General features: G+C 49.2%; 2 protein-coding genes across 6 annotated transcripts in view; both read left to right on the plus strand.

Moving 5' to 3' along the window:
- The window catches only part of ERMAP (erythroblast membrane associated protein (Scianna blood group)), a 633,995-nt gene that overhangs the window by 185,332 nt on the left and 436,209 nt on the right, over window positions 1-12,454 (plus strand). The window lies entirely within an intron of this gene.
- PHC2 (polyhomeotic homolog 2) overlaps window positions 1-12,454 on the plus strand; it is a 213,943-nt gene that overhangs the window by 171,243 nt on the left and 30,246 nt on the right. For all 4 annotated transcript variants that reach the window (XM_063942027.1, XM_063942026.1, XM_063942028.1 and 1 more), the window contains one exon: window positions 11,254-11,368. In XM_063942027.1, the coding sequence (XP_063798097.1) occupies window positions 11,254-11,368 (115 nt within the window). The remainder of the gene's footprint in view (window positions 1-11,253; window positions 11,369-12,454) is intronic.

The following is a 12,454-nucleotide window of genomic DNA, read 5'->3' on the forward strand; positions in this document are numbered from 1 at the left end:
AGGTTAGTGTGTGACTGGATGGTGATATCACAGAGTGAGCGCAGTCACACAGTCTATGTAGCAGGTTAGTGTGTGACTGGGTGGTGATGTCACAGAGTGAGAGCAGTCACACAGTCTATGTAGCAGGTTAGTGTGTGACTGGATGGTGATGTCACAGAGTGAGGGCAATCACACAGTCTATGTAGCAGGTTAGTGTGTGACTGGATGGTGATGTCACAGAGTGAGCGCAGTCACACAGTCTATGTAGCAGGTTAGTGTGCGACTGGATGGTGATGTCACACAGTGAGCGCAGTCACACAGTCTATGTGGCAGGTTAGCGTGTGACTGGATGGTGATGTCACAGAGTGAGGGAAGTGCAGTCACACAGTCTATGTAGCAGGTTAGTGTGTGGCTGGATGGTGATGTCGCAGAGTGAGTGCATTCACACAGTCTATGTAGCAGGTTAGTGTGTGATTGAATGGTGATGTCACAGAGTGAGTGCAGTAACACAGTCTATGTAGCAGGTTAGTGTGTGATTGAATGGTGATGTCACAGAGTGAGTGCAGTCACACAGTATGTAGCAGGTTAGTGTGTGACTGGATGGTGATGTCACAGAATGAGGGAAGTGCAGTCACACAGTCTATGTAGCAGGTTAGTGTGTGACTGGATGGTGATGTCACAGAATGAGTGAAGTGCAGTCACACAGTCTATGTAGCAGGTTAGTGTGTGACTGGATGGTGATGTCACAGAATGAGGGAAGTGCAGTCACACAGTCTATGTAGCAGGTTAGTGTGTGATTGGATGATGTCACAGAGTGAGCGCAGTCACACAGTCTATGTAGCAGGTTAGTGTGTGATTGGATGATGTCACAGAGTGAGGGCAGAGCAGTCACACAGTCTATGTAGCAGGTTAGTGTGTGACTGGATGGTGATGTCACAGAGTGAGGGAAGTGCAGTCACACAGTCTATGTAGCAGGTTAGTGTGCGACTGGATGGTGATGTCACACAGTGAGCGCAGTCACACAGTCTATGTAGCAGGTTAGTGTGTGACTGGATGGTGATGTCACAGAGTGAGGGAAGTGCAGTCACACAGTCTATGTAGCAGGTTAGTGTGTGGCTGGATGGTGATGTCACAGAGTGAGTGCAGTAACACAGTCTATGTAGCAGGTTAGTGTGTGGCTGGATGGTGATGTCACAGAGAGTGCAGTCACACAGTCTATGTAGCAGGTTAGTGTGTGATTGAATGGTGATGTCACAGAATGAGGGAAGTGCAGTCACACAGTATGTAGCAGGTTAGTGTGTGACTGGATGGTGATGTCACAGAATGAGGGAAGTGCAGTCACACAGTCTATGTAGCAGGTTAGTGTGTGACTGGATGGTGATGTCACAGAATGAGGGAAGTGCAGTCACACAGTCTATGTAGCAGGTTAGTGTGTGACTGGATGGTGATGTCACAGAATGAGGGAAGTGCAGTCACACAGTCTATGTAGCAGGTTAGTGTGTGATTGGATGGTGATGTCACAGAGTGAGCGCAGTCACACAGTCTATGTAGCAGGTTAGTGTGTGACTGGATGGTGATGTTACAGAGTGATGGCAGCGCAGTCACACAGTCTATGTAGCAGGTTAGTGTGTGATTGGACAGTGATGTCACCGAGTGAGCGCAGTCACACAGTCTATGTAGGAGGTTAGTGTGTGACTGGGTGGTGATGTCACAGAGTGAGCGCAGTCACACAGTCTATGTAGCAGGTTAGTGTGTGATTGGATGGTGATGTCACAGAGTGAGCGCAGTCACACAGTCTATGTAGCAGGTTAGTGTGTGACTGGATGGTGATGTCACAGAGTGAGGGCAGTCACACAGTCTATGTAGCAGGTTAGTGTGTGACTGGATGGTGATGTCACAGAGTGAGGGCAGTCACACAGTCTATGTAGCAGGTTAGTGTGTGACTGGATGGTGATGTCACAGAGTGAGTGCAGTCACACAGTCTATGTAGCAGGTTAGTGTGTGACTGGATGGCGATGTCACAGAGTGAGCGCAGTCACACAGTCTATGTAGCAGGTTAGTGTGTGATTGGATGGTGATGTCACAGAGTGAGCGCAGTCACACAGTCTATGTAGCAGGTTAGTGTGTGACTGGATGGTGATGTCACAGAGTGAGGGCAGAGCAGTCACGTAGTCTATGTAGCAGGTTAGTGTGTGACTGGATGGTGATGTCACAGAGTGAGGACAGTCACACAGTCTATGTAGCAGGTTAGTGTGTGACTGAATGGTGATGTCACAGAGTGAGGGCAGTCACACAGTCTATGTAGCAGGTTAGTGTGTGACTGGATGGTGATGTCACAGAGTGAGGGCAATCACACAGTCTATGTAGCAGGTTAGTGTGTGACTGGATGGTGATGTCACAGAGTGAGGGCAGAGCAGTCACGTAGTCTATGTAGCAGGTTAGTGTGTGATTGGATGGTGATGTCACAGAGTCAGCGCAGTCACACAGTCTATGTAGCAGGTTAATGTGTGACTGGATGGTGATGTCACAGAGTGAGTGCAGCGCAGTCACACAGTCTATGTAGGAGGTTAGTGTGTGACTGGGTGGTGATGTCACAGAGTGAGCGCAGTCACACAGTCTATGTAGCAGGTTAGTGTGTGATTGGATGGTGATGTCACAGAGTGAGCGCAGTCACACAGTCTATGTAGCAGGTTAGTGTGTGACTGGATGGTGATGTCACAGAGTGAGGGCAGTCACACAGTCTATGTAGCAGGTTAGTGTGTGACTGGATGGTGATGTCACAGAGTGAGGGCAGTCACACAGTCTATGTAGCAGGTTAGTGTGTGACTGGATGGTGATGTCACAGAGTGAGTGCAGTCACACAGTCTATGTAGCAGGTTAGTGTGTGACTGGATGGCGATGTCACAGAGTGAGCGCAGTCACACAGTCTATGTAGCAGGTTAGTGTGTGACTGGATGGTGATGTCACAGAGTGAGGGCAGTCACACAGTCTATGTAGCAGGTTAGTGTGTGACTGGATGGTGATGTCACAGAGTGAGGGCAGTCACACAGTCTATGTAGCAGGTTAGTGTGTGACTGGATGGTGATGTCACAGAGTGAGTGCAGCGCAGTCACACAGTCTATGCAGCAGGGTAGTGTGTGATTGGATGGTGATGTCACAGAGTGACGGCAGAGGAGTCACACAGTCTATGTAGCAGGTTAGTGTGTGATTGGATGGTGATGTCACAGAGTGAGGGCAGTCACACAGTCTGTGTAGCAGGTTAGTGTGTGACTGGGTGGTGATGTCACAGAGTGAGGGCAGTCACACAGTCTATGTAGCAGGTTAGTGTGTGACTGGATGGTGATGTCACAGAGTGAGCGCATTCACACAGTCTATGTAGCAGGTTAGTGTGTGACTGGATGGTGATGTCACAGAGTGAGCGCAGTCACACAGTCTATGTAGCAGGTTAGTGTGTGACTGGATGGTGATGTCACAGAGTCAGCGCAGTCACACAGTCTATGTAGCAGGTTAGTGTGTGACTGGATGGTGATGTTACAGAGTGAGGACAGTCACACAGTCTATGTAGCAGGTTAGTGTGTGACTGAATGGTGATGTCACAGAGTGAGGGCAGTCACACAGTCTATGTAGCAGGTTAGTGTGTGACTGGATGGTGATGTCACAGAGTCAGCGCAGTCACACAGTCTATGTAGCAGGTTAGTGTGTGATTGGATGGTGATGTCACAGAGTGAGGGAAGTGCAGTCACACAGTCTATGTAGCAGGTTAGTGTGTGACTGGATGGTGATATCACAGAGTGAGCGCAGTCACACAGTCTATGTAGCAGGTTAGTGTGTGACTGGATGGTGATATCACAGAGTGAGAGCAGTCACACAGTCTATGTAGCAGGTTAGTGTGTGACTGGATGGTGATGTCACAGAGTGAGGGCAATCACACAGTCTATGTAGCAGGTTAGTGTGTGACTGGATGGTGATGTCACAGAGTGAGCGCAGTCACACAGTCTATGTAGCAGGTTAGTGTGTGACTGGATGGTGATGTCACACAGTGAGCGCAGTCACACCGTCTATGTAGCAGGTTAGTGTGTGACTGGATGGTGATGTCACAGAGTGAGGGCAGTCACACAGTCTATGTAGCAGGTTAGTGTGTGACTGGATGGTGAAGTCACAGAGTGAGGGCAGAGCAGTCACACAGTCTATGTAGCAGGTTAGTGTGTGACTGGATGGTGATGTCACAGAGTCAGCGCAGTCACACAGTCTATGTAGCAGGTTAGTGTGTGACTGGATGGTGATGTCACAGAGTCAGCGCAGTCACACAGTCTATGTAGCAGGTTAGTGTGTGACTGGATGGTGATGTCACAGAGTGAGCGCAGTCACACAGTCTATGTAGCAGGTTAGTGTGTGACTGGATGGTGATGTCACACAGTGAGCGCAGTCACACCGTCTATGTAGCAGGTTAGTGTGTGACTGGATTGTGATGTCACAGAGTGAGGGCAGTCACACAGTCTATGTAGCAGGTTAGTGTGTGATTGTATGGTGATGTCACAGAGTGAGCAGAGTAACACAGTCTATGTGGCAGGTTAGCGTGTGACTGGATGGTGATGTCACAGAGTGAGGGAAGTGCAGTCACACAGTCTATGTAGCAGGTTAGTGTGTGGCTGGATGGTGATGTCGCAGAGTGAGTGCATTCACACAGTCTATGTAGCAGGTTAGTGTGTGATTGAATGGTGATGTCACAGAGTGAGTGCAGTAACACAGTCTATGTAGCAGGTTAGTGTGTGATTGAATGGTGATGTCACAGAGTGAGTGCAGTCACACAGTATGTAGCAGGTTAGTGTGTGACTGGATGGTTATGTCACAGAATGAGGGAAGTGCAGTCACACAGTCTATGTAGCAGGTTAGTGTGTGACTGGATGGTGATGTCACAGAGTGAGGACAGTCACACAGTCTATGTAGCAGGTTAGTGTGTGACTGAATGGTGATGTCACAGAGTGAGGGCAGTCACACAGTCTATGTAGCAGGTTAGTGTGTGACTGGATGGTGATGTCACAGAGTCAGCGCAGTCACACAGTCTATGTAGCAGGTTAGTGTGTGATTGGACAGTGATGTCACAGAGTGAGGGCAGTCACACAGTCTATGTAGCAGGTTAGTGTGTGACCGGATGGTGATGTCACAGAGTGAGCGCATTCACACAGTCTATGTAGCAGGTTAGTGTGTGACTGGATGGTGATGTCACAGAGTGAGGGAAGTGCAGTCACACAGTCTATGTAGCAGGTTAGTGTGTGACTGGATGGTGATGTCACAGAGTCAGCGCAGTCACACAGTCTATGTAGCAGGTTAGTGTGTGACTGGATGGTGATGTCACAGAGTCAGCGCAGTCACACAGTCTATGTAGCAGGTTAGTGTGTGACTGGTTGGTGATGTTACAGAGTGAGGACAGTCACACAGTCTATGTAGCAGGTTAGTGTGTGACTGAATGGTGATGTCACAGAGTGAGGGCAGTCACACAGTCTATGTAGCAGGTTAGTGTGTGATTGGACAGTGATGTCACAGAGTGAGGGCAGTCACACAGTCTGTGTAGCAGGTTAGTGTGTGACTGGGTGGTGATGTCACAGAGTGAGGGCAGTCACACAGTCTATGTAGCAGGTTAGTGTGTGACTGGATGGTGATGTCACAGAGTCAGCGCAGTCACACAGTCTATGTAGCAGGTTAGTGTGTGACTGGATGGTGATGTCACAGAGTCAGCGCAGTCACACAGTCTATGTAGCAGGTTAGTGTGTGACTGAATGGTGATGTCACAGAGTGAGGGCAGTCACACAGTCTATGTAGCAGGTTAGTGTGTGACTGGATGGTGATGTCACAGAGTCAGCGCAGTCACACAGTCTATGTAGCAGGTTAGTGTGTGATTGGATGGTGATGTCACAGAGTCAGCGCAGTCACACAGTCTATGTAGCAGGTTAATGTGTGACTGGATGGTGATGTCACAGAGTGAGGGAAGTGCAGTCACACAGTCTATGTAGCAGGTTAGTGTGTGACTGGATGGTGATATCACAGAGTGAGCGCAGTCACACAGTCTATGTAGCAGGTTAGTGTGTGACTGGATGGTGATGTCACAGAATGAGGGAAGTGCAGTCACACAGTCTATGTAGCAGGTTAGTGTGTGACTGGATGGTGATGTCACAGAATGAGGGAAGTGCAGTCACACAGTCTATGTAGCAGGTTAGTGTGTGACTGGATGGTGATGTCACAGAATGAGGGAAGTGCAGTCACACAGTCTATGTAGCAGGTTAGTGTGTGACTGGATGGTGATGTCACAGAATGAGGGAAGTGCAGTCACACAGTCTATGTAGCAGGTTAGTGTGTGATTGGATGATGTCACAGAGTGAGCGCAGTCACACAGTCTATGTAGCAGGTTAGTGTGTGATTGGATGATGTCACAGAGTGAGGGCAGAGCAGTCACACAGTCTATGTAGCAGGTTAGTGTGTGACTGGATGGTGATGTCACAGAGTGAGGGAAGTGCAGTCACACAGTCTATGTAGCAGGTTAGTGTGTGACTGGATGGTGATGTCACAGAATGAGGGAAGTGCAGTCACACAGTCTATGTAGCAGGTTAGTGTGTGACTGGATGGTGATGTCACAGAATGAGGGAAGTGCAGTCACACAGTCTATGTAGCAGGTTAGTGTGTGACTGGATGGTGATGTCACAGAATGAGGGAAGTGCAGTCACACAGTCTATGTAGCAGGTTAGTGTGTGATTGGATGGTGATGTCACAGAGTGAGCGCAGTCACACAGTCTATGTAGCAGGTTAGTGTGTGACTGGATGGTGATGTTACAGAGTGATGGCAGAGCAGTCACGTAGTCTATGTAGCAGGTTAGTGTGTGATTGGACAGTGATGTCACAGAGTGAGGGAAGTCACACAGTCTATGTAGCAGGTTAGTGTGTGACTGGGTGGTGATGTCACAGAGTGAGGGCAGTCACACAGTCTATGTAGCAGGTTAGTGTGTGACTGGATGGTGATGTCACAGAGTGAGCGCATTCACACAGTCTATGTAGCAGGTTAGTGTGTGACTGGATGGTGATGTCACAGAGTGAGGGAAGTGCAGTCACACAGTCTATGTAGCAGGTTAGTGTGTGACTGGATGGTGATGTCACAGAGTCAGCGCAGTCACACAGTCTATGTAGCAGGTTAGTGTGTGACTGGATGGTGATGTCACAGAGTCAGCGCAGTCACACAGTCTATGTAGCAGGTTAGTGTGTGACTGAATGGTGATGTCACAGAGTGAGGGCAGTCACACAGTCTATGTAGCAGGTTAGTGTGTGACTGGATGGTGATGTCACAGAGTCAGCGCAGTCACACAATCTATGTAGCAGGTTAGTGTGTGATTGGACAGTGATGTCACAGAGTGAGCGCAGTCACACAGTCTATGTAGCAGGTTAGTGTGTGACTGGGTGGTGATGTCACAGAGTGAGGGCAGTCACACAGTCTATGTAGCAGGTTAGTGTGTGACTGGATGGTGATGTCACAGAGTGAGTGCAGTCACACAGTATGTAGCAGGTTAGTGTGTGACTGGATGGTGATGTCACAGAGTGAGGGCAGCGCAGTCACACAGTCTATGTAGCAGGTTAGTGTGTGAATGGATGGTGATGTCACAGAGTGAGAGAAGTGCAGTCACACAGTCTATGTAGCAGGTTAGTGTGTGACTGGATGGTGATGTCACAGAGTCAGCGCAGTCACACAGTCTATGTAGCAGGTTAGTGTGTGACTGGATGGTGATGTCACAGAGTCAGCGCAGTCACACAGTCTATGTAGCAGGTTAGTGTGTGACTGGATGGTGATGTTACAGAGTGAGGACAGTCACACAGTCTATGTAGCAGGTTAGTGTGTGACTGAATGGTGATGTCACAGAGTGAGGGCAGTCACACAGTCTATGTAGCAGGTTAGTGTGTGACTGGATGGTGATGTCACAGAGTCAGCGCAGTCACACAGTCTATGTAGCAGGTTAGTGTGTGACTGGATGGTGATGTCACAGAGTCAGCGCAGTCACACAGTCTATGTAGCAGGTTAGTGTGTGATTGGACAGTGATGTCACAGAGTGAGGGCAGTCACACAGTCTGTGTAGCAGGTTAGTGTGTGACTGGGTGGTGATGTCACAGAGTGAGGGCAGTCACACAGTCTATGTAGCAGGTTAGTGTGTGACCGGATGGTGATGTTACAGAGTGAGCGCATTCACACAGTCTATGTAGCAGGTTAGTGTGTGACTGGATGGTGATGTCACAGAGTGAGGGAAGTGCAGTCACACAGTCTATGTAGCAGGTTAGTGTGTGACTGGATGGTGATGTCACAGAGTCAGCGCAGTCACACAGTCTATGTAGCAGGTTAGTGTGTGACTGGATGGTGATGTCACAGAGTCAGCGCAGTCACACAGTCTATGTAGCAGGTTAGTGTGTGACTGGATGGTGATGTCACAGAGTCAGCGCAGTCACACAGTCTATGTAGCAGGTTAGTGTGTGACTGGATGGTGATGTTACAGAGTGAGGACAGTCACACAGTCTATGTAGCAGGTTAGTGTGTGACTGAATGGTGATGTCACAGAGTGAGGGCAGTCACACAGTCTATGTAGCAGGTTAGTGTGTGACTGGGTGGTGATGTCACAGAGTGAGGGCAGTCACACAGTCTATGTAGCAGGTTAGTGTGTGACCGGATGGTGATGTCACAGAGTGAGCGCATTCACACAGTCTATGTAGCAGGTTAGTGTGTGACTGGATGGTGATGTCACAGAGTGAGGGAAGTGCAGTCACACAGTCTATGTAGCAGGTTAGTGTGTGACTGGATGGTGATGTCACAGAGTCAGCACAGTCACACAGTCTATGTAGCAGGTTAGTGTGTGACTGAATGGTGATGTCACAGAGTGAGGGCAGTCACACAGTCTATGTAGCAGGTTAGTGTGTGATTGGACAGTGATGTCACAGAGTGAGGGCAGTCACACAGTCTGTGTAGCAGGTTAGTGTGTGACTGGGTGGTGATGTCACAGAGTGAGGGCAGTCACACAGTCTATGTAGCAGGTTAGTGTGTGACTGGATGGTGATGTCACAGAGTCAGCGCAGTCACACAGTCTATGTAGCAGGTTAGTGTGTGACTGGATGGTGATGTCACAGAGTCAGCGCAGTCACACAGTCTATGTAGCAGGTTAGTGTGTGACTGGATGGTGATGTTACAGAGTGAGGACAGTCACACAGTCTATGTAGCAGGTTAGTGTGTGACTGAATGGTGATGTCACAGAGTGAGGGCAGTCACACAGTCTATGTAGCAGGTTAGTGTGTGACTGGATGGTGATGTCACAGAGTCAGCGCAGTCACACAGTCTATGTAGCAGGTTAGTGTGTGATTGGATGGTGATATCACAGAGTGAGCGCAGTCACACAGTCTATGTAGCAGGTTAGTGTGTGACTGGATGGTGATGTCACAGAATGAGGGAAGTGCAGTCACACAGTCTATGTAGCAGGTTAGTGTGTGACTGGATGGTGATGTCACAGAATGAGGGAAGTGCAGTCACACAGTCTATGTTGCAGGTTAGTGTGTGACTGGATGGTGATGTCACAGAATGAGGGAAGTGCAGTCACACAGTCTATGTAGCAGGTTAGTGTGTGACTGGATGGTGATGTCACAGAATGAGGGAAGTGCAGTCACACAGTCTATGTAGCAGGTTAGTGTGTGATTGGATGATGTCACAGAGTGAGCGCAGTCACACAGTCTATGTAGCAGGTTAGTGTGTGATTGGATGATGTCACAGAGTGAGGGCAGAGCAGTCACACAGTCTATGTAGCAGGTTAGTGTGTGACTGGATGGTGATGTCACAGAGTGAGGGAAGTGCAGTCACACAGTCTATGTAGCAGGTTAGTGTGTGACTGGATGGTGATGTCACAGAATGAGGGAAGTGCAGTCACACAGTCTATGTAGCAGGTTAGTGTGTGACTGGATGGTGATGTCACAGAATGAGGGAAGTGCAGTCACACAGTCTATGTAGCAGGTTAGTGTGTGACTGGATGGTGATGTCACAGAATGAGGGAAGTGCAGTCACACAGTCTATGTAGCAGGTTAGTGTGTGATTGGATGGTGATGTCACAGAGTGAGCGCAGTCACACAGTCTATGTAGCAGGTTAGTGTGTGACTGGATGGTGATGTTACAGAGTGATGGCAGAGCAGTCACGTAGTCTATGTAGCAGGTTAGTGTGTGATTGGACAGTGATGTCACAGAGTGAGGGAAGTCACACAGTCTATGTAGCAGGTTAGTGTGTGACTGGGTGGTGATGTCACAGAGTGAGGGCAGTCACACAGTCTATGTAGCAGGTTAGTGTGTGACTGGATGGTGATGTCACAGAGTGAGCGCATTCACACAGTCTATGTAGCAGGTTAGTGTGTGACTGGATGGTGATGTCACAGAGTGAGGGAAGTGCAGTCACACAGTCTATGTAGCAGGTTAGTGTGTGACTGGATGGTGATGTCACAGAGTCAGCGCAGTCACACAGTCTATGTAGCAGGTTAGTGTGTGACTGAATGGTGATGTCACAGAGTGAGGGCAGTCACACAGTCTATGTAGCAGGTTAGTGTGTGACTGGATGGTGATGTCACAGAGTCAGCGCAGTCACACAGTCTATGTAGCAGGTTAGTGTGTGATTGGACAGTGATGTCACAGAGTGAGCGCAGTCACACAGTCTATGTAGCAGGTTAGTGTGTGACTGGGTGGTGATGTCACAGAGTGAGGGCAGTCACACAGTCTATGTAGCAGGTTAGTGTGTGACTGGATGGTGATGTCAGAGTGAGTGCAGTCACACAGTATGTAGCAGGTTAGTGTGTGACTGGATGGTGATGTCACAGAGTGAGGGCAGCGCAGTCACACAGTCTATGTAGCAGGTTAGTGTGTGACTGGATGGTGATGTCACAGAGTGAGTGCAGTCACACAGTATGTAGCAGGTTAGTGTGTGATTGGATGGTGATGTCACAGAGTGAGTGCAGTCACACAGTATGTAGCAGGTTAGTGTGTGATTGGATGGTGATGTCACAGAGTGAGTGCAGTCACACAGTATGTAGCAGGTTAGTGTGTGGCTGGATGGTGAGGTCACAGTCGCGCAGGTTACATAAACGCAGTCCTGGATTTTAGTGAGTCTGCCTCAGAGTTGTGTCTCGGTCTCATAGTCCAGTGCAGACATCTCCCCCCCCCCCCCCCCCCTTCGAGCTTCTACATATTCACATTCTTTTCTTTGTATTTTTGTTGTGTTTAAGAATCCAAAAATGAGAACGATCCTCCCAAACTGAAGTGTGAGCTCTGTGGTCGGGTGAACTTTGAATACAAATTTAAACGTTCCAAGAGGTTTTGTTCCATGGCGTGTGCGAAGAGGTGAGTGAGTGTGCGATGTGTTACCTGTGCGCACACCTGGAGGTACCTGACACAGGGAGGCAGGGAGGCGCACACATCGGTAACATTATAGAAAATGAAGAATTAGCCCCAACTGGTAGTGAAAGCTAAGTGCAGGAGAAGAGGTGGTTATTATGTGTCGGCAGCTGACGCCCGGTGCCCACCGCGGAGACCAAATCTACAAACTACACCGTGCTGCGTGTTACTGTGACAGCCCGGAACGAGACGTTCTCTGATAGAGCAGGCGGGGAGATGGCTTTATGTGAGGCCTTGTAGGATTATGACGTGGGGGGAGACCACTCGCTAGTTCCGCTACCGCACAGCGCAGTGCTGACTGATTCCCCTCCCAGCCAATGCCAGCACACCGGTGTCTGATGTCAGCACCCCTCTCCTTCCTCCCGGTACTCGGTGGCGTCCTTCACTCTTTGCCCAGTGATGGTGGTGTACCGTAATGAGCCAGTCTGGCTTATTCCAGTACTGCTGACAATGACGCAAGGCGGGCCCCCACATCGCCGCGGGCCCCAGTGCAATGCACGAGCTGCACCACCGCTAGTTCTGCCCCTGGACACTGTGTGTATTGTGTATTTGCACGAACACTGTGTATAGTGGGGGTAATTCCACAGCCAGTACAGCGCATGTAACCATTTCTAGTTGTCAGGGAGCGCTGAGGCGTGAGAGACGTGGGGGGTCCGACCACGTGTAATCTCACATTATAATATAGATGGACAGCACTACCGCCTGTGGTGCTTCTCCTAATTATAAAGCATCTTAATCAATGTCCGTTTCCACACACTAAGGGGGTTATTCAGAGGTGTCAGCAAACCAAAAAGTTAGCAATTGGGTAACACCATGTGTACTACAGATGTAACATGTGCAGAGAGAGTTAGATTTGGGTGGGTTATATTGTTTCTGTGCAGGGTAAATGCTGGATGCTTTATTTTTACACTGCAATTTAGATTTCAGTTTGGACACACCCCACCCAAATCTAACTCTCTCTGCACATGTTACATCTGCCCCCCCCCCCCCCCCTGCAGTGCCAGTGCAGCATGGTGTTACCCAGGCCTCTCT

This window comes from Pseudophryne corroboree, chromosome 10, assembly GCF_028390025.1.
Source record: "Pseudophryne corroboree isolate aPseCor3 chromosome 10, aPseCor3.hap2, whole genome shotgun sequence".
NCBI classification, from domain to species: domain Eukaryota; kingdom Metazoa; phylum Chordata; class Amphibia; order Anura; family Myobatrachidae; genus Pseudophryne; species Pseudophryne corroboree.